Here is a 21423-nt window from a genome sequence, read left to right as displayed (position 1 = left end):
ATTAACAATTTCCCGTCTGCCTTTTGCTCCATCTATGTGTGCATCCATTGAGCAGCAGAGCCATCTAGTCACAGCAGGAGTAAGACGGGGATGGGGGGATATATGTTCACTGGATGCACATCTGTCCAACACCCAAACCTTTATGTGGATTCGGCCCATGAGGTCTCAAAGTGAGCAATGCCAGTGCCAAAACCCTTGAATTCTCAGGTGAAACCACAAGTATCAAAAGCTGTTTATTATGAAACAGAAGACTACAGAGGTGCATGCTAGCATTCAGAAAAATAAACAGAAAAATATGTATTCACTTTTACCATGGTTGGTAGTTACGGGTTGTTGTTTTTTAAAAAAAGAAATGTCATTATTTATTTGAACTTTAACTGATCGATCCACCGGGCAAATTATTTATTCCAGTTTTAAACTGCTGCCCTTCCTTCAAGGAACTCAGGGTGGCAGCGTGTGGTTCACACCCCACACCCCTGCCACACTTTATCCTCACAACTACAAGCCTGTAAAGTAGATTAGACTAAGAGATAACTCCTGTGCAGCAGTGAAAACTTGGGCAATGTAAACATGTAAGGGGAAATACTGGCAGAAGCTGCTGTTGAGCTGCCCCCCCCCCGACAGCAGTGTCACTGCCCCTTACCTGGATGGTGGGGGGAGGTGCAGGGTAGGTGGGGCGCTGAGGTTGGGGCTGCACAAGAAATCAATCCTCACCGCATCCTGCCCCACTCCTGCCCCAAGTGGCAGCCAAACTGCTGTTGGGGAGGTGGCTTTGCAGCCTCTCCTATGTACTTGGCCTGGCTCTCTCTAATATTTTATTGGGGGAGGGGCAAAGGTACCTCAATCCCTAGGAGTTGGCTCCAATGCTTCCTTAGTCACCATTACCAAGTTGGAAGGCAAATGAAATGATGGTGGAGGGGAGAGAAGCCAGCACCCTTGCCTCTGCTGCTCCTCTTCACATGGGCACATTCACCCTACTTGTAAAGTCTACATCTACTTATGTGGTTTGCAGTTGATTTCTCCATAGGCATCAAGTGGCAGCTTCTCAATTGGCAGCTTGAGGGCTCACAGACTTTGGCCCAATATATAGCAAGAGAAGACAAGGCAATCTCTAGCAGGGGTGGGGAATCTCAGAGCTCTCCATCTGGCCCTTGGAACTCTCTCCAAGCCATACTCTCACTGCCCCCTCCCTGTATTTTTACTCAGCTGGAATGTGTCCTTGGAGATGTGGGGGAAAGAAGCCTTCTGCTCCCCATTCCCTCCTGCTCTAAAAATAAAAAATATATATACGAATAAGGATGACAGGCAATTAAGCAGTTGTTAATGTCCCCCCTACCTTTTTGTGCCATGACTCTCCATCTCTGTAATGTTCTCCCCAGGACGGTATGTCTGGCTCCGACAACTTTTCAGCTCAAGGCTAAGGACTATTGAATGCACCCAAGTATTTGAATGTTCATAGTTGTTCCTTGTTTGCTTTTTGGATGTTTTTAGCTGCTTGCTGTTTTGTGGTGATTGCTTCTGATAATTTCATGGTGGGAAATATTTACTTGGGGGATGTTCAGTGTGGTCACTTTTCATGTGCGTCCTTAATATTTACTTGTTTGCTATGCAATTCACCTTGAGACCTTTGGATGCAAGATGAATCGTGAATAAAGTAATAATAATAAGAAATCGGGTAAATAATGCTTTCCAGTTTGCTTGGGTGGAGAATAGAGAGGGTGCGTGTAAGAGAGGGTGTAGAAAAGTAGTCTACTGAACAAAGGTAAACGTTATATTTGTTGCCCCGCCTACTTTTGCCTCTTGCCCCACCCACCACTGCCATGTGGTTGCCCCAAAGAGAATGTGGCCCTCAAGCTGAAATAGGTTCCCTACCACTGGACTAAAGGGAAGTTTAAAGCTAACACTATCTATCTGCATTTTGATCAATGACTGTAAACTTCACAAGCCTTTCAGGCCAATAATCTCATTTCTTAATGCTTAAGAATGGCAGCAGACATGCAGGTATTTCTCAAACCCTCAACAGGGATTTGAAGCACGTTAAAGGTACTCGAGTGTCATAACTGTAGGTACAAATAATGCTAATAAAAATACATTTTGTAAACAAACCCATCCATTTCCCCCCAGGCTATTTCATTACCATGATGGGAACTGATAATTTTTAAAGGTTTCAGAAACCCAAATAGCTCTGGTTATCCTACAGCACCTACCGAATAGTCAAGGCCTCATAAGGAACACCATCTAGAGCCCCGACTCCTATATGAGGCAGGAGCGACCATTGACCAGCAAGCCCCTCCCTCCACTCCGTCCATCTACCCAGAACAGACAAGTCCTAGCTATCTAATGATTAAAGAGCAGGGCTGTGTAATTGAATGACATATGGGGCAATTTGTCTATTAATTAAAACATTCCTAAACTGCCCTGTATCTGTTGATATTAGAGCAGGATACAGCAATAACGTAACTAATGAACCCTGTACCTGTATGTGTGAATATGGAAAAGCTAAGGCTGTATATACATGTGTACCTGGAAGGATCCATGGACCCTGTTTGCAAGATTCTTTGTTTACACGAGGACGCATACGAACAGGTTGTACGTAACTGGCCAGATGATGGTGATGTGTGTGCGAGCCTTGAGCTATCGGATTGCAGAGCTGTGCATGCATTTGTGTGGTCATTTTCAACTGTGTCGGTAGGTGCTGCAGTTGTGTTTCGGCCACACACAGTGATGCAGCTGCATGCCCGGGCTGGAAAGTCCGGTGGATAGTTAGCAAAAAATATACATGGAGTGAGTCTGCAGCATATAAATAATCTATGCAAATAATGTTTGTGACTGCTGGGTGTTGCGCCTGTTTTGCGCGAACGTGTTGTGCGCCCATTTCTCCTGATACGCATCCTGCTGTGTGCATGGCGATGCGCGCCTCTGCGCGTGTTCTCAGCGTTGGGCCGTGCACGCGTTGGAGCCGTTACTTCTGCAAAGGAGGTGGGCGAGCAAGTGTGGCCAGGGTTGCACGGGATGGCTGTGCGCGTCTCTGTAGATGCGTGCGTGTGTGTGCGAGGGTGCATGTCTCAGGGTGTGCGGTTGGCACACGCTTCCCTGCCCGTCCTTTTCCCGCCTGCCCGCCCGAGGGCTCCTGCACGGGCGTGTCGGGACTCGGGCTTGGGGCGCTGGCTCGGCGGTTGCTCGCTGCGCGTGGAGAGCTTTTTGCTGCTTTACCGTCCCGTCCAGGCCGAGAAGAATCCGCCTCCGCCGTGGTCGCCGGTCGCGGCGCACTGCCTCGTACGCCCTCCGCCTCGCGGCTCGGTCGCCAGCTGCCCCGGCGGGAGCAGCCGCGATGAGTGGAGGGGCGGGCTGCGGGGGCCGCACGTGCCCGCCGGGCCCGGCCTGACCCCACCCTTGCCCCCTCCTTTCCCCCCGGAGAAAGATTACCCTGCCCTGATAGAGCCGCTGCAGCCCCTGCTTGCAACTTCAGCAAGCCGGGTGGGGGGTTCAAAAGTTGCAAAGGAAAGAGGGTGTGTACATAAGACAGGGAGGCAGAGAGAGAGAGAGAGAGAGAGAGAGAGAGAGAGATCTTTGCCAGCCTCCTTCTTTTTCTTCCCAGCGCTCTCGGATGGGGGGTGGAGGAGGAGGAGGACCTGCCCGCATGGAGCTCCGAGGACAACCGTGGAGCCCGTTGCTACCTTCACCGACGACGACTAACCCTCGACGCCTCTTCGAAAACCAGCTGCCCTGCTGAAGGAACGAGAAGGGTGGGGAAGAGAGAGAGAGAGAGGGCAGGCCCGAGGTGCTCGCTGCAGTTTGGGCTTGCAAATCTTTGCAACGAGCTGTCGAAAAAACAAAAACACCTCCCTCTCCAATCCAAGGCGATCAATGAGGTCCTAAAAGAGCAGGGGAAAGTGACAGGGGTAGAGAGAAAGAGCGCAAATCGACGGCAGCAGCAGCAGCAGCAGCAGCAAGCAGCGAAGAGACAACCTACCCCCATCCCCACCCTACTAGCCCTTAAACAAGAAGAACCAGCTGGTAGACAGACTAAAACTTCCAGCAGCCAGGATGGGACAAACTCTGCTTCTTTGGCTCTGCCCCCTGCTTCTCCTCAGTCTCTGGGGCCAAAGGTAAGACCGTCTCCTTTTGGTTTTCTCTGGCTTCCCCGCTTTCCAAACCCTCTCCACTCGTTGGCGAGGCCTTTACCACGCAGCCCGGAATTGACAGCCTTCCCCCAATCCAATGCCCCCAGCATACGCACCATGCTAAGAGGAGATTAATTACATATCCCCTCCTAATGCAGCCCCTCGAAACCCCCAAGGGCTTGGAGGAGATGTCACTTGGGAGCCGTTTCTATAATTACAACTCTCCCAGGAATGCAGTGTCGAAGCAGATTTGTCTCTTTTACGAGTGGTTCTAGTCATCAGGATTATTTCACGCCTCCTCTCTCTCCCACCTCCCCAGGCACTTTATAATCCGGGCTGTCATCTCCCTCTACAGACATATTCTCTCACCCCATCCGTAATGGTGAAATTCTTGCCAATGGGCATTTGCTTTGACATGAAAACATTTTGGGGAAGAGCCTCCATTCCTCTGTCACTTTTTGAGTTCTGGGTTAGGGGTCTGTGCCTCTTCTCCTGGAAGTGGTGCTAGAGAAACTGAGGGATCGGGCTCCTGGATGTCTGCTCTCATTTACCAGTCACAATTCCCGCTTTGGAGCCAGGAATTTAAGAGTCCCAATGCCATGTATAGAGCAAAATCCATTGGTTTTATCCTCTGGGTAGGATTGACACTATCTACGACTAGAACAAAACACCAGTTTGCTTGAGGCAATGGGTAGCTCTTTTTGGTCGCACTGAATTCATTCATTTGAGACTCTCAGAAATTTGGCAGTCTTTTCTCTGAGAGGGCCTTACTCATTTTCCAGCACAGGATCCTTCTGGTGTGCAGGAGCAGGTGAAAATCTTTGTTTCCCAAAAGTCAGTTGTACTACACTTAGCTAAGCTTTAATAAAGAGTGTTGTATAGGATATAAACCCAGTAATCTGTCCTGCTCTGTGTTATCATAGGTTGTGTTCTATTATGATGGTAGTCTCTTAGGGATCTCACTTTTTTCTCTTCTTTATTGATTGGGTAACCTGTTAGGGTGCATTGGGTCCTTCTGTAGTCCCAAGATTTCAGCTGAATGGCTTTTGGTTTCATTGCAGCTACCCAATTTAGCAATTTTATGTGGAAGTGCTGCAGAACACCCCCCCCCCCCGAATTATCTGACTGGAGTTTAAGCACGTGGTTTGAGTTCTAAGTTTGGGCGTGAGAAATTTTGTTCAAATCCCTGGCTTAGTCATGAAGATCACTGGGTGGCTTTGAGTTTCTATCCCATCTCGCTGTCCATTTTACCTTCTGTATAGGTTTATATTGATGATCAACTGGGATTGCCGGTGTTGAGATTTTTGGGAATGGGAAAATGCGTATGTGGGAATAGAAAGTGAATAAATAATTACCCACAAGGAGCAGCATTAGTACTGAAAATATGTTAACCCAAAATAGGTTTAACAGTGAAGTTGTCAGCAGAAAATGAACATCCATTCATAGAAAAAGAGGAAACTTGGAGGATATAATCACCAATATCTATTCTAGCAATGGGAAGGAAGCAGCGTTCAGAGCATGTGGGATGGGTGATCATTACCTTTCCAGTTTAGGGAGAGAATTTGGGGTCTAGTGGAGAAACTGGATTCCTGTGTTCGCTTCTGGAGTCCTGGCTGTTGTATCATTCTGTGGGATTAGCAGCCACATTGTTCCTCTTTGTGAATCATTTAAACAGAGAAGAAAAATGTTTACGTAATTTGTGTTTTTCAAAGACCCCGTGGGATTGGAAGCATTTTCTCATATATACACATGCCTATATAAAAGGGTGGGGGGAGGTGATGATTTCATTAATTAATCAATCAATCAGCATCATGTTTGGAAAAGGCTTGGGGATGCTTGGATGAAAGGCATGCGCCAAGGCATGCAGAAGGCTGCTCTCATTAGGGAGAAATGCCGCGCTGTTCTGAGCTGCCTTGTTATGAAAGACACACAATGTCTTAATCGTTTTCTTCGAAGGGCAGGTCCCTTCCTTGAGGGCTAGAGCCTGGTCCGTGCCAAAGAGCAGAAACGCCTCCCCTCTGAGTTTGGGGCCTGGTTGTTTTGGGGCTCAGAGTGAGCCTTGCATTTGGCACAGACTCTGACACCAGCTCTTCCTGGGAGCCCTTGGGCCAGTCCCTTCCCTCTTGGTAAATAATATGCAAGGTAACTGTCTCTCTCAGGCTCCTGTACATGGGTGCAAGGAAGGAGTCATCTCTTGGAATGGGTTTTGGGGGAAGTGAGCGCTTCCTAACACCCTGAGCCACACACCCCTCTGCACATGAGCGATCTTGCAAATTCTGCTGTCAGCTGAGAGTCAGGCAGTGGATACTAGATTTCTGGTTGTGATGTTAGATTTCAAAAGGAAATACTACTGATCAAGAGGTTGTGGTTAGAAGGGGCACAGACACAAAGTAGAAACAGGGCATGTTTTAACAGTGCAGCGGACTGGCCTCATAACTATCAGACTGTCATGCCCAGTTAAAGCTGGTGGGGACACCTAGGATGCAGTCACTTCCCTCCTGGGAGTGTGAATTGATAAGAATAAGTGCATTGCTCATTTTTGTTTAGCCATAGTCCTGCTCTCTCTTAGATATCAGATTACCATGCTACATTTGGGTGGGGGGGGCACATAGGAGGTACAACCAGTGAAATAAGGGAATAATGAATGGATTATAGTAGCCTTTTCCAGTCTTGTGTTTGGGACCACAACTACCATAATTCCATGTTGGCGGGGGCTGATGGATCCAATAATGACAGGAGGACAAACTTACTTTTCCTATGCGCTTTCCGGGCACTGCCTGCTCTTTAAATCTCTGTGTCTGAGCACTTTCTTTTTGCTCTTGAGGTTTCCCCATGGAAACCTGCTCTTTACGGCTGAATTGGAGCAAACGGCAGTCCACGGAAAACACAAATTGACGTTTGTTGTGCATTGGTTTTAAAGGGCGGGTTTTTGCAGGGAAAGAAGAGCTCTTGGCTATGGAGCGCTAAAGTTTGGGCCTGTGCCTGGAAAGCATGGGGCAAAAGGTAAGTGTGGATAAGCCCCAGGTTGAAGGGAGGCCTGCTCTGAGAGCACATCCAGTCTGGGTGCTTGAAAATAGTCAAATGCACCTGATTCAGATTAAAACGTGGATACCTTGGGAACAGGGTGAATTGTCCAGCCTTTGCCCGCTTTTGCTTTTTCCTGATAGGGTTTTTCTGCCATGCCAGCAGAGACGGTGAAAAGCAGAAATGCCTCAGAACTTTTGCTTGCGATGGCAGCACTGTGCTGGGAATTCACCTGCTGCATTTCTGCCTTTTGCCACACAGGTGTTGAAGGTAGAAAATAATTTGGCATCTCTGCCAGCCGTTACAGTCTGCAGCCCAGAGGCAATGATCAAGGCTTGGGAGCCTACATGTTGCTAGAGCTTGTGAGGGAGGTGGTGGTGGGGAAGGCCTTCTCCTAAACACCTCGAGGCTCTAGCATCTGGGTAGGAGAATCTACTGTCTCAGATGAGTACAGGTGGTCAAATCACATGTTCTCAAACAAACTTCTGATTTTGTTTTGTGATGATGCTGGAACATTTCCCATTTATTTTGAATTGTGGGGAAGCTACGACACCTGCTTGAACTTTAGGTCACCTCAAGAAGTGGAAGACTCAGGCTTGCCTGTGCATAATTAGCCTGGAAAAGAGGAGACTGAGAGAAGATTGGATAGCCATCTTCCAGTATCTTCTTGTTTTCTCTTGCTCCGGAGGGTAGGACTCGAACCAATGGATTCAAGTTATAAGAAAGGAAATTCTGGCTAAACATCAGGAAAAACCTTGTGACAGTAAGAGCTGTTTGACAATGGAATGGTCTCCCTTGGGAAGTGTGGACTCTCCTTCCTTGGAGGTTTTTAAGCAGAGGTCAGATGGCCACCTGCCATGGATGTTTTGGTTGAGATTCCTGCATTGCAGGGGGTTGGACTAGATGATCCTCAGGGATCCCTTCCAACTCCACGATTCTATGATTCTGTACCTTTAAAGCACATTGGAAACACATTTCCCACCCTTTAGGCTTTTGGGTACTGTAGTTTATCTCTCCAGTAATCCTTAAGAAACTACAGTGCCCAAATTTCCTTGTGGGAGGAAATGTCATTTGAATGTACTTGAAGTGCGTAATGTGCACTCAGCCTCCTGTTTCTTAAGGTTACCTCAGTTCAAACAGGTATTACGGCTCCCTCTCTCCTTCCCCCATTTTGGGATAAATGGGAAATGTTCCTCATTTCATCATTGTGCGCTACTATCTGCCTCCTGATTGAATCTCCCCCCATCACAAAACATTTGTGTTGAGAGTCTGGGGAAGGGTTAATAATTATATATACTTCCTTCCCCCTCCCGTCTCCATTTTGCTTTGTTTTGTTTGTAATAGTTATTTTTGGGTTAGTTTTTTTCTCTCCACCCCCTACTGCCACCCCTCCAAAAAATATAATTTATTACCGTTGGAACTTGTATTAATTAAAGCAGTAGCAACCACAGCCTGTGACCTGCGGGCCTTTCACTGTGAAATCGTGTTTCAACTCATTTAGTGCTATAGAGTGAGAGGGTGGGGGGAGCACAGGTCAATCAGATTCAAAGAGCAGACATGGTAAACTGCCCTTCTTGACACTTCCATCTTTCCTCTCCCCAAACTCTGTGGGTCTTTTTGCCGGGATCCACCCCCCCATAAAAGTCCTTGTGCTTTTCGGGCCAGACAAGAACATGTGCATGTGGTGTGTGTGTTGTAATGTCTATTTGGGGAGGGAGAATGAAGAAAGGGGGATTAAGGAAGTCTTGCTTCTGCGAGGGTGGGGATGATCTCCGCAGGGGCGTAGGAGCGATGTCAGTGTATGTCGGTTATTTGGATGGCAGGATGTGAGGGGGAGGAAAGGACACCGGGTTCGGGTGAGACTTGGATAGCACAAGAAACTTGCCTGCCAAATGGGATAAATGAAAAAGCCTACAGTCAGTTCCTAAGACTGACAGACACTTGCTTCTCAACACTAAAACAGTGGAAGGATGCTTAAGGCTAGGGTAGGTGGGGAATGATAGTGGCAGTGGCGGATCTTGGGGTCTCAAGGTTCAGCAGCAACCCATGTGATACTAAAATTCAGCACCCCTCAACCTCTTGCCCTTCATTCTAAATCATATTTGAGATGCCCCCTGGGGCTCGGAGGCTCTGTACCCAGTGCGATTGAACCAGTCTCACTCCCCTCTATCGGACAGTGGGTTGGGCTCTCAGAATCCAACCCAACCATCCCTTGGCCATCATGAGCCACCCCAAGTGAGTGGAATGGATTCTGTTCAATGAAGATATCAAGGCAGCGTCTGCTTGACACTCTCCACCAGGATGTAGCTGCAAAGGGAGTGAGAAGGCCTGTTGCATTTACCAGTAATCCATGGGGAATTTGCCAATGTGAAGGTCTGGAAAAATGCATTTCAGATCTATTATAAGAAACACTTAGAGGAGAACTGAGGCACAGTGGCATGTAAGGCAAACCACTGGGTGGGGGTGGGGGTGGGAGAGAGAGAATTGGTTATGTACATGCAAGGATTAATGTCTACAGAGTGTGTTTCTGCTTAGTGTCTGCTTATGCAATTGTATGGATAGAACAGACAATGTGATGGACTTGTTGTCGGCATCCCTCTGTCTTGAGAGACAATGGATTGTGTCTCCAGGGGGGTGAAGCCAGGGGGCAAGCAGCACTGAAGTGACCTTCCTGGGCCACAAGCCTAGGCAGTGTGTAGGGAGGTCCTAGGCTGCCCAGACAACAAGACCCGCTCACTGATGTGGCCCAATGGAAAGCAGAGCAATATGTTTGGCACCAGCTTGGCTGCAGGAGTTGCCAGTAAGGAGGCATACAGTATGTATATGTGTGTGTATTTTATGTGGGTGAGGTGTGTGTGTGTGTGTGTGTGCAAGCAAGCAGTGTTGGACTGTGGTTGTGTGGGTGTAAAAGGGAGTATGGTGAGTGAGGAGCTTGAGTTCACGATTCTAACAGGTCTTCTCGAATGCACCTACTTTCTGATCTTGTGTTTGCTCTTACAGTGTTCTGCGGTTCCCACATTACAGATGTGTTAAAGGGCCAGAGGCTCCAGTGATGCCCAAGAGCCAGTGTGGTGTAGTGATTAGAGTGTCTTACTAGGATATGAGAGACCAAAGTTCAGATCCCTACTTGTCCATGAAGCTCACTGGGTGACCTTGGGCCAGTCACTGCTGCTCAGCCTTCACAGGGTTGTTGTGGGGATTAAATGAGGAAGGGGAGAACCTTGTACAAGGACTAGCGCTCCATGGCAAAAAGGTGCGATATAAATGCATGAAATAAGTAATATACAGAGCTGGTGATAGGGATGAGACTTGAACTTGGGGGACTTCCGGGTTGGCGCCATCGCCGAATGGCGGACTCCCTCCGAGCTCCGGAGGGAGCCGGCTCGGCAGGGGCTGGGTTTTACCGCACCGGCGATGCGGGGACCCTTAGAAACCACGGCCACGGGGGCCGTGGACTTGGAGACTCGGCTAGCACCGCTAGCGCCCTCCCGACTCGTGAAGGAGCCTTTTTAAAGGCTACGGATCGGGTGCCGGGGAGAAGCGTGGTGCTTTGAGTCCTCTGCCATCCCTGCCGAGCGAAGCCGCATGCCATCCGGCGGAGAGCGCTGACTTCTTCCATTGAGAATTTGGACTTTTAACAACAACCCGTGAGTAAATTGGAAATCGGGTTTAAAAGAAGAAAAATTTTTGGGATTTGAGACGAGCGGGGGGGGATCTAAAAAGGAAGTCAGTCCCCCTCCCTATTGTAGACATTTTAAAACAAGGATTGGGAAGCCAAGGCCCAAAAAGAACGGTATCTTTGCTAAATTAAGAATTCCATGATGGGAAAGTACAAGAATTGTGCTGGAGGAAGAATTGAAGGAGAAGGAAAATGCACCCCCCTCCCTGGGAACCGGGGCGATTGAGGAGTGAGCCTGGTGAAAAGAGTCGGTGATTTTGACAGCTGTCAAAGTAGCTGTCAAAGTCGGAATATTAAAGAGGATTTTATTACAAGGACCTTGCTGGTCAAATTTGTTACAACTTGATATAATTTGTTAAGACTTGAATACAAAATGGCGAAAATACGGAGAACAATCGGATTTTTGGAAACAAAGTTACAACAACCCCCCTAGAGGAGTTTCGGGACATTACAAAGATGGGCGTAAGCCGGGAAAAATACAACACTCCGGAATTTCACAGAACTGGTTATCTCCTGGGAAAGCTGCAAAACGGAAACTGAATCTTGTCTACAGGGTGTTTAGACTAAAAGGAGACAACAGAATACCTTACTGAAGAAGGAAGGGACTGAACGCAAGTTTTTGTTCCTGAATAACAACAACCCATGTAGAGTTACTAAACTTCTGAATAAGAAAGTTTTAGCAGCGGAACAAGAGGAAGCTGGACTATAACCTTGAAAGAACAATGGGGGGAATTTTATAATTTGACATTTTTAAAGATTTAGGAATTAATTTTTAAAGAAAGTAATCCTAGAAATGGGAAATAATTCTGCAAGGAGTTGGGGGAAAAATGGGATTGATGGACTTAAGATTTCCAGGCTGGAAACATAGATTGGAGGATAAGGGAAATTAAACCGGGGAAGGGGAGGGAGAATTAGAATCCAAAGGCTTGCAACTATTTTCTGAATTGGTTTTCTTTTTTCTAATATATTTTTTATTTTTTTTATACTTTTATTCTGTGTGCTTTTACTTTAATGGGAAAAAAGGGGGACATTGTGGAAAGAAAAGGGGGTGGGCTATGGGGAGAGATCTTTTGCTTTTTTTTTATCAAGGGTGTTGCATAAGGTTTGTATAAATTTAAATTTGAACAATGGGGTATATAAATTGTGCTTTAAATCAGAAATAGAACTTGTGGAAACAACAATATGAAAGGGGAATACAGTAGGGGTGGGGGAAGGGGGGAGTCCCAGAAAGTGGATGTTTGAAAATAAGGTTCTGAATGTATCTTCATAATTTCTTTTCTTCTCTTTCTGTATTTTGGAAACTTCAATAAATATTATTTAAAAAAAAAAAAAAAAAAAAAAAAAAAAAGAGACTTGAACTTGGGGCCCATGGATCGAAGTACAAATTTCTGTCCACTAGACCAATTGGATGAGCTTTTTATTACTTTGGGGTGGGGAAATATGGAGTGGAACGTTCCCTGAGTAATATTCTCTGTGGGATGCTACATGCAGCCAGGAGTAGGAGCTGGAAGAGGCATAAACTGCCCCAATATATTTGCAAAACTAGTGACTGTTCTTAAGCATGGTCAGATGCAAATAAGGTCCATGGATTTCAGATTCTTTCATAGAACCTTAGAATTCTAGAGTTAGAAGGGACCACAAGGATCATCTGGTCTAACCCCCTTCAATGCAGGAATCTTTGCATAGATACATATAAGATTGTAGTCAAAGTGTGGATTGGTTTCCATGGGACAACTAGTAATCATCCCAGGTTTTTCACAGTTCCCATGGCAAGAGGGTAAGCCTACATGGATGAAGTACAGATTCCAACCTGTGTTAATGATTGTCTCAGTACAGAAGCAGAGGATGTTAGCTTTTCCCAATTAGTTAAACAAAGGTGTGATCCTGTGTACATGGCGTCTGATGCCTGGTAATCAGATTTCAACACTATCTGGATGTGTTGGGGTGACATATTGCAGATTTGCTACTGCATTTCCTTTTTATAAGACAGGAGGGTGGAGCTTATTTCGTGTGTGGTCCCAGGTAAAGTATGAAGTCAACCATTTGCCTTTTCTTGGCAGCTTAGCCTCAGGTCTCCTTAAGTCGCAGTGCACCGGTTTGATATATGTTGAATCTTGACTGTTGCAATAAATGAGACCTGACTATGTCTGAAGAAAAACGTCATCGGGCTGCTGTTAAAAATCTTGAACAGGTCAAAAGGTATCTGCTTTTCTATTTGGTGCCTCCTGTTCTGTGAGAGCGACACACCTATGATACCTGGTAGACCAACAGCATGGGGGATTCTTCAGCTGCATATCCTTAACAGTGTTTATAAATCAAGGAAGAGGTGGGGAAGGGTTGAAAGAATGTTAAGTTGTTTAGCACCACTGTAGACGTTGGAGTCATATAAAAAAAGAGCAATCCTGTACTTCAGCTTTGCTGGCTGCTAAGACATAGGATTTGGCAGAACTCCTGCTGTGCTGACAAAACAGGAGATACATTGACAGAGCACTGCAAATCTGCTCTGCCATGAGACTGTGCTGGTGGAAGTACTGAAACTGGGGAGTTGTGGGCAGGATGGGGTTGGCACAGGGGAGGAGCAAACTTGCACTGTCTCCTCAAGACCATGATCACACTCCTATTGATGGTGCAACTTTACACCCCACAGACCTGGAGTAAGAAATCTCCCTCCTATTAACTAATGGGGGGGTTTTGGTTTCTGTTTTTTAAGCTGCCTGGATATTCATGGCCACCCCATCATGTTGTCACAGTGGAGCATAGCATATGGATATATGCCACAGCCAGTACAGTGGTACCTTTGGATACGCACACCTCTGGTTGCGTATCCTTCAGGATGCAAATGCGGCAAACCCGGAAGTATTTTTCCGGGTTTCTCCGCATGCACAGAAGCGCTCTACCACGACATGCACAGAAGCGGCACCTCCGGTTGTGAATTCCTTGGGATCCGACTGGAGCTCCGGAACAGATCCCGTGCGCAACCAGAGGTACCACTGTATATAAACCTCACACAAAGAGACCACAACTCTGATGAAAGGATGTGTGTCCCTATGATAGAATTTGTCCCTATGCCATAGACATTTAAAGCCCACAAGGGGGAACGCTCGTGAGTGGAAGCTCTGGAGAAAGGGCGCTTGATGCCCAAAGGGAGCATTTTGCACTAAACAACCCACCTCCAGAACATGCTTGGGAACTTGAGCGCATTGTAAACGGGTCTTTGCTTAGAACGCTCACAGGCACTTCATCTTGGGACTTCCAGCACATGGGTGTAGCCGGGGTGGGGTGGGGTGCAGCTGCCTCCCCAAATCAAGTAAATAAATAATAATACTGAACTAACTGACCAATTACATCACAGATAATTTGGTACCCCCCAGCTAACATAATGCCCGCCCCCCTAAAATAAACCCTGGCTATGCCCATGACCCAGCAGTGACTTCTGCACCCGGGGAGGCCAGGAGACAGCAGTCCACACAGGTAAACGCAGGGAAGGGGATCAGGTTCTTTAACAGATAACTATTGCAACTGCCTCTCATATATCTGAGCTCTATTGCTGTTCCTCCCCAACAGTGAGGGGTGATGTTTCCCCCATACAGGGAAGATGCCCACCCCCATATGCAGATAAGCCCACTGTTGGCAAAGGCTAGACACTCTACTCAACCAATGCCACTGCTGTTTCCAGGGATGCTGAGAGCATGACAGCTTTTCTTATGCTACTCCGCAATTTTCTGCGTTTGTGTGTTTCCCTGGCCTTGGCAAGTCTAGGACGGGGGCTATTCTCCTCTCAAAGTAGCAGCAGCATATCTCCCGCTCCCGTGTACCTGGTGCATACAATTGCTCTGTAAGCCTCTTCACAGGAGGAAAGCATGACTTCATTAGCTGAGGGGAAATAAAGGACTGGCAGCTGGTTGGAAGTGGGGTACTCTCCATCATGCAGAGGACACACCTGTGCAGTGAATGGGAAACTAAGGTGGTATACACATTACTGGCATAAAACTCAGCTAGGCCGTTCCTTTTCCTCAGTTCATAATGAAGCTGGCATGATGGGAAGATGCATCTAAAGGCAACATTTTCATAAGAAACAAAAGGATAGATACAGGATAGATGGTGGATTGTAACTAATGTCATTTGTGTACTGCTTCCCAAATCAGCAGTGGGAGAGCGCTGGATCCAGAATAAACAGAAGTGTGGTCTACAGCCCAAAGGCTTATCCACATTTGCCTTTCCTCTGCTCTTTCCAGGCACTGTCCATGATTTAAAGCTCCATGTTCAAGCTCCTCTTCCCTCCCCTCCCCTCGAGCTTTTTCCACAGAAACCCACTCTTTAGAGCTCAATTGAAGCAAATATCAATCCACGGAAAACCTGAATTGACAATTGCTCCAATCCAGCTTTAAAGAGTGGGTTATGGCGTGTTAAAGCACAGACCTGTGCCTGGAAAGAGCAGGGCAAAAGGTAAGTGTGGATAAACATGAGTTGTGACTTGCGAAGGTTTCCATAGCTAAACCTGAGAATGTTATGGTTGCTGAAGAGGCTGAGAATTATTTTAGATGGTGACTCGGCCAGGTTTGAGGGGCTGCTGGGTAAGATGCCCTTAGGATGCAGGGTGATGATGCTTTGTTAGCCCCTGATGATGCTTTGTTAGCCCCTCCCACCATTATCACAACCCCCCACCCCTACCCCGCCGCCATCCCTGTCTGTCTTGTCTGACTCTTCTTTCCCTTCTGCCTTGGTCACTCATTCTACAAGTGTTGGTGGCAGAAAGGCTGATACTAACTAGCCCACTTACTAAAGCAGGCATGGGTAATCACTGGCCTCTAAGCCAAATGGGACCACCAGAGGTCCTAATTTAGCCTGCAAGGGGCGTTTTTATCCATACAGTCACTCAGCAGACCCAGACCTGCTTAGCTTTAGCAAGGTGGTGGGTTCATGTATCTTCTGACCATACCCTGGGACAAAGCAAGTGGAGGGCTCTGCTCTCTCTCCTTCCACTTGCCATTGCTTGGATGCTCAGAGAAGGCAGGTGAGCAGGCTGCCCCAATGAGAGGAGGACTAGGAGGCTCTAGAGAGTGGACAAGTATATGGGCTTCAGCAGATGTCCATTGAAACCTACTACTCCTGACACCAGCACTGAGTTGAGTTCAGATGGGCCCAGGTTACTTTTGTATGCAGAGAGCTGCCAGGTAAGCACTAAGGTGTTATGGTGATGGGAGAAACTTGAGCTGCCAATTGTCTGACTGCCAATAGAGTTTCCTGAAGGCGTGGGGAACCTTTTGAGGTCAGGTATTGGTACAGCTGCCAGATTCAGCAGAACAGGTGTGAGGAACCTTTGGCCCCTCAGACTACATCTCCCATCATCCTTGGCCATTGGCCTTGCTGGCTGGGGCTGATGGGAGTTGTAGTTCAGCAACATCTGGAGGTCCACAGGTTCCCGATACCTGGAGTTTAAAGAAGAGTCACGTTGTGTGGAGAGAAGATATACAGCATGATGTACAAAGAGCCCCACAAGGTGGAAACCTCCCTCTTACACAACTATTAAATGCACAGCAGCCCAGTCCTCTGCAGAAGCTGGTAGCCCTGGCCTCAGCACCAAGAGAATGGTGGCAGGGTGTGGAAAAATGCTCCACAGGAATCTGGGATCGTCACTCATCCTTACGCAACACATGCTCACCATCTTGCTATGCTTTTGCTGCTACACGGTTAGAAAAGTGACACAGAATCTCCCAGGCAGCTGCCACCTGCATTATGCAGATTGTGGGTGACTGGCAATTTTGATCATATTTATGAGCTTATTCTCTAAGACAGGCTTGCGTGGCTTGTGCTAGCCTTGTCTCGGCTGAACAGAAATGGTGTAGTCCTGCTCTAAAACAGATGATTTGTAGACAAATATGAGTGATGGCCGTGATCTGAGCAAGAGGAAATTCTCCAGCTGGGAGAACAGGCCAGTTTCTATTGCCGATGTGAAACCCATGACCCAGCTGGTGTAGAGAACTCAGTACCTCACTCCTCCACCTTTGATCAAGCACTGTCATTAGTGAGTTATAAGCACCTTTTGCATCTCCCCTCAAATTGAGTCATTAGAGGCTCGAGTCGGGAGTCCCTGTTTTTTAAAACCGCCAAAGGGAGCACTTTGCCGTGTAATTAAAGCCTTCTTGTCTATTAACCTGCGTCTCTCTCGCTCCCTCTGTTCACCTGGACTGGTAACTCGCTAGGAGGTTCACAGATCTAGGTGGTTGTGGGAGGGCTGGGAATATTGAGACACAGGAGCATGGGCTGGTTCTCTCCCCCTTTGACAAATCGTAAACGAGGATCTGAATCAAACTGCAAAGCTGATTGCTGTGTTGACAAGAAAAAAGCAGAGAGCTATTTATAGGAAACAATATCCTGGCACTGTGTATGTCACAGTAAATGTACAGTACAGTTCTTATAAAGTCCTGGACAACTTAGGACCAGGTGATCTGAAAAAATGCCTTTGCCCATTCACTGAGATCTTGGGAGGGCCCCCTGTTAGTTATGCCGCAGCCTACAGAAGCTCATCTCTCAGCAACTTGGAGGAGGGCCTTCTCCATGGTGGCCCCCAGTCTGTGAAATGAACTTCCCACCAAGATATGGCAGGCACCTGCTGTGGTGAGCTCCTGCAGCTGTTAAAAACCTATCTGTTTACTTAAGTTTTCTCTCATCTCTATAAACAATTGAACAGTTCATGGCTATTGTATTCAAGATGTGTTATTTTTATTGGATTGTTTCTATTGCGTACGGAATTGTTTTTTGAATTATTGATTCATTATATTTGTTTGTCACTTTTCTCACAGAGGAACCCAAAGCAACTTACATAAAAATCAGTTAAGGACATCCAACGGAAAAATATATATTTAAAAACACAGCTAAATGAATTTGCATGGAATTATTTTATTGTACACCATCTTGATGTTATTTTAATGGAAGGCAATATAGAAATATTTTAAAGAAATAAATACAGCCCAAAATGCAGAGATCATGGACAATTCTGAGGGAACACCTTCCAGTTCATAGAATCACAGAATTGGAAGGGATCACCAGGGTCATCTAGTCCAACCCCCTGCAATGCAGGAATCTTTTGCCCAGTATGGGGCACAAACCCACAACGCTGAGATTGAAAGTCTCATGCTTTACTGACTGAACTATCTGAAACATCTGTAGCTATTAAACATCCAAGTCACCAAATTAGAAGAACATAAATGAAAGTTCTGCCTGATACAGACATCTAATAAGATTCCCTTCTGTGCAACCTGGAAATGCCCCTGAGACACTCACCTGGTGCCAAGTTTGCTTTCAGTCTGCTGCCAGGCATAAACATTTTTTTTTGTCTGGACTTTTAATAAGAAATAGTAACTTGCTGTATAATATTTATAACTCTTTTGTTTAATATTTATGCTGCCTTTTTATTTTAACTCATCCCATATTGTGTGAATATGGCAAATTATGCCTGAAAATTCTGATATAGATCTTAGCATTTGTACAATAACCTAATGGATAATTGCCAGCAACATTCAACACAAATGGTTTGGGAATCTGGTCTTTAGATAAATTCAGCTTTCTTTCTTTCTTTCTTTCTTTCTTTCTTTCTTTCTTTCTTTCTTAAAAAAGAGGTAAATATGTACCGTATTTTTTGCCCCATAGGGCACACCGGCCCATAGTGCGCACCTAGTTTTTTTGGGGGGGGAAATAAAGAAAAAAAATATTTATTTCCCCCCCAGGCTCGGGGCTGGGGCGGGGGAAGCCCGAGCTTTCCCCGACCCCAGCCCCCAGAACAGGCTGCTATCCGCAAGCCTAGGGAGCCTGGCGGGAACTCCCGCTGGGCTCCCCAGGCTTGCGGAGAGCTGCCCAAAGCCCTATGTGGGGTATGCTTCCGGAGAATGAGGTCCACTCACATAATGACACTTTTTCACCATTTGCTGATTTAGGGCAGTGGGGGGGGGAGTCCCATTGCAGGAACAGGCCTCATTACACACATGCAACAACGTAGTTGAATCGTGCAATTTGTCTCAAAAAGGTAGAAACTTACCGGTATATGGATTACTGTCTTCCTTTTATTTTGTAAGGATTACTTTCTAAAAACTCAGGGTAAAAGAATATTCATAAGGCGCAAGGAAAAGCTTGTTTATAGAATGCAAATACAAAACAAGGTAGTTCAGTAGGCTATTTTCCATAAAAAATGCACTATACACTGGAAACTTCATAACCAACATGGAAACAGTTTGGCTAGTGAAATACAAATTGAACATACTTATGTAGCTTCAACCTGGGATGTTCTGGCTCTAAGAACAATCATGATTTGGAAGCAGCTTTCAAGGGAGATTGCAAAGTTTCCCTTGCTAAAAGGTTTCCTTTTTTTCCTCTGCAGTTTGCAGTATCAGCTCCAGAGATAGTTGCAGCAGTGGGTGTTGCCCATCCTGGATCTTGACATTTACTTTCTAAGAAAAAATGTTAGCTTTTAAGGTCACTTTGGTGTACATGGTGATGGCACCACTGACTTGTCTGTTTTCTTCCTAGCTCCTTATCCAATGAGATTCTGGGCCTGAAGTTGCCATTGGAACCTGTGCTTAATGCCAACACAGTGTGCCTGACCTTGCCTGGTCTGACACGGCGACAACTGGAGGTGTGCGTGCGGAATCCTGACGTGACTGCTTCTGCCATTCAAGGCATCCAGATCGCCATCCACGAGTGCCAACACCAGTTCCGCGATCAGCGCTGGAATTGCTCGAGCCTGGAGACCAAGAACAAGATCCCCTATGAAAGCATCATCTTCAGCAGAGGTTAGAGTTCTCTTCCTGCCACTGGCTCTGTGAAAGCTCTGAGCAGGCAAAAATGATCACATCCTTGTGGGCGCTTGGCTGCCTATAAATCTGAGAGCAATGAAAGAAATGATGGAAAGGGAATTTGTTGAATCTGGTACCATGTTCCTGGGTTTTAAGGCAAGCTCATGAATACCTGTTATACAGAGGTTTCCACAGGTGCTTTATTGTGAAATGGAAATCTGATAGTTTGATCACATTGAAAAAGAATCATTTAGATTTGGACAGGGGTGGGCTGACATCTATTTGTTTGTTTGTTTGACTACAATTTAGTGGTTGGATTTACAATTCAGGGGTGTGTTCTTGGGAACTATCCATTTACATTAAACTGAATTGGTCTTGTGGATGTTCTTCTGTTTCTGAACCTGCCTTGCTGGATTTCATCAAGGTTCAGCATTCTTTGCAAGAATCCCAGCTGCTAGAAGGCACTTGAATAAACCAGAATCCTGTTATCCCACAGCAAGCTTCAATGTGCTTGTGACAGTTTTGAGGAGCAGTGGCCCTGCCTAACTCTAGCTGATTGGTAGAGCTATATGGAGGGGGATGAGATGAATCATAGAAGCCTAGAGGTGTTCAGCACTATCACTCTTTCTTTAGCCTCAAGACATACCAAACCCATTCTTAGCTACAAAGCAATATGAAAGCTTTGTTCAGAATATTGCATAGCAGAGGACAAAGGTAAGAAGACCTTAGGAATTTCAGATTGTTATCAAATGGAAAGCCCTAAGGAAATATTTCGCTACTAACTAAATGAAACAATTTCCACACACAGGCTTTCACTAGTGGGTGGAACTTACTGCTGCATAATATTATGCATAGTCTGGGAATTCAAGATTAAAAGGAGTGCAGAAGGACTATTTGCTTTGCATGCACACTATTGACACTAATCACCCAAAGGAGGGAGACTTTGTTTGCTGTGTGCTCACCGTGTCTTGATTCAAAATGGTGCTTGGCATCCAAACATTGGCGTAAACCCCACCTCAGGAAGCCTCATCCCGAGTTTGGCAACGTTGTCTTGAGATGCGGCCAAAACTATGTCATGTTTAGGTCCACCATTTGATTCAAAATGGCTACCAGCATCCAAACATCAACAGTGAGCTCTACCTCCACCTCTGAAATGCTTGTTCCAACTTGTTTGGTGGCAATATCTCAAGAGGTGTCCAATGCATAGAAAACAAACAGACAAACCATTTTCCAAAATATATAGTACAGGGATGTCCAACCAGTAGATTGCTAGAAGCTCAGCAACACTGGGCTCTTCCCTTCTAAAGAAAGCTCAACAACTCTAGGCAATCCACCCACCCCACGCACGCTCCTCCTCCCTCCAGTGACAATGGGTAGATCACTGCCAGGTTTTTTTTATACGGGGATTAGATCACAGTCTCTTGGGAGTTGGACATGCCTGATATAGTAGATTGGTTCTAAACTGTCATGGCTTCCCCCAAGGAATCCTGGCAATGTTACATTTCTACAGGTTCTGATACTTGTCTCTTAGGGATCCCTATCCCTGAACACCCCCCCCCCAATTCCCCGCTTTCTCTTAAGAGAAGGAACGACTGTCAGCTGAAGACTGTAACCCTATACACATTTATCTGGGCTCAAGGCCTGTTGGGCTTACTTCATAGTAAATATGCTGTAGGCTTGTGCTGTAAATTCTCTAATCCATTGTGACTGTGCAGGCCCTGCCCCAGTCTGTTGTAAAAGCTGGGCAGCATCCTCTATTCTGCTTTACCCTCCATTGTCCAGTTCCATTGCCCTCCAGAAAGCTTAT

The 21423-nt window shown here is 46.3% G+C and overlaps 1 protein-coding gene across 1 annotated transcript in view; it reads left to right on the top strand.

Annotated features, from left to right (window-relative positions):
* The first annotated feature begins 225 nt into the window (after positions 1-225).
* Positions 226-21423, top strand: part of WNT10A (Wnt family member 10A) — a 49046-nt gene continuing 27848 nt past the window's right edge. Inside the window, exons 1-2 of the mRNA XM_083624764.1 lie at positions 226-4109; positions 19351-19613. Coding sequence (XP_083480890.1) covers positions 4048-4109; positions 19351-19613 — 325 coding nt within the window. The 5' untranslated portion in view covers positions 226-4047. The remainder of the gene's footprint in view (positions 4110-19350; positions 19614-21423) is intronic.

Source organism: Podarcis filfolensis (assembly GCF_964270895.1).
Source record: "Podarcis filfolensis genome assembly, chromosome: 1".
In the NCBI taxonomy this organism is placed as follows: domain Eukaryota; kingdom Metazoa; phylum Chordata; class Lepidosauria; order Squamata; family Lacertidae; genus Podarcis; species Podarcis filfolensis.
This window is presented reverse-complemented; position numbering and strand designations above follow the sequence as displayed.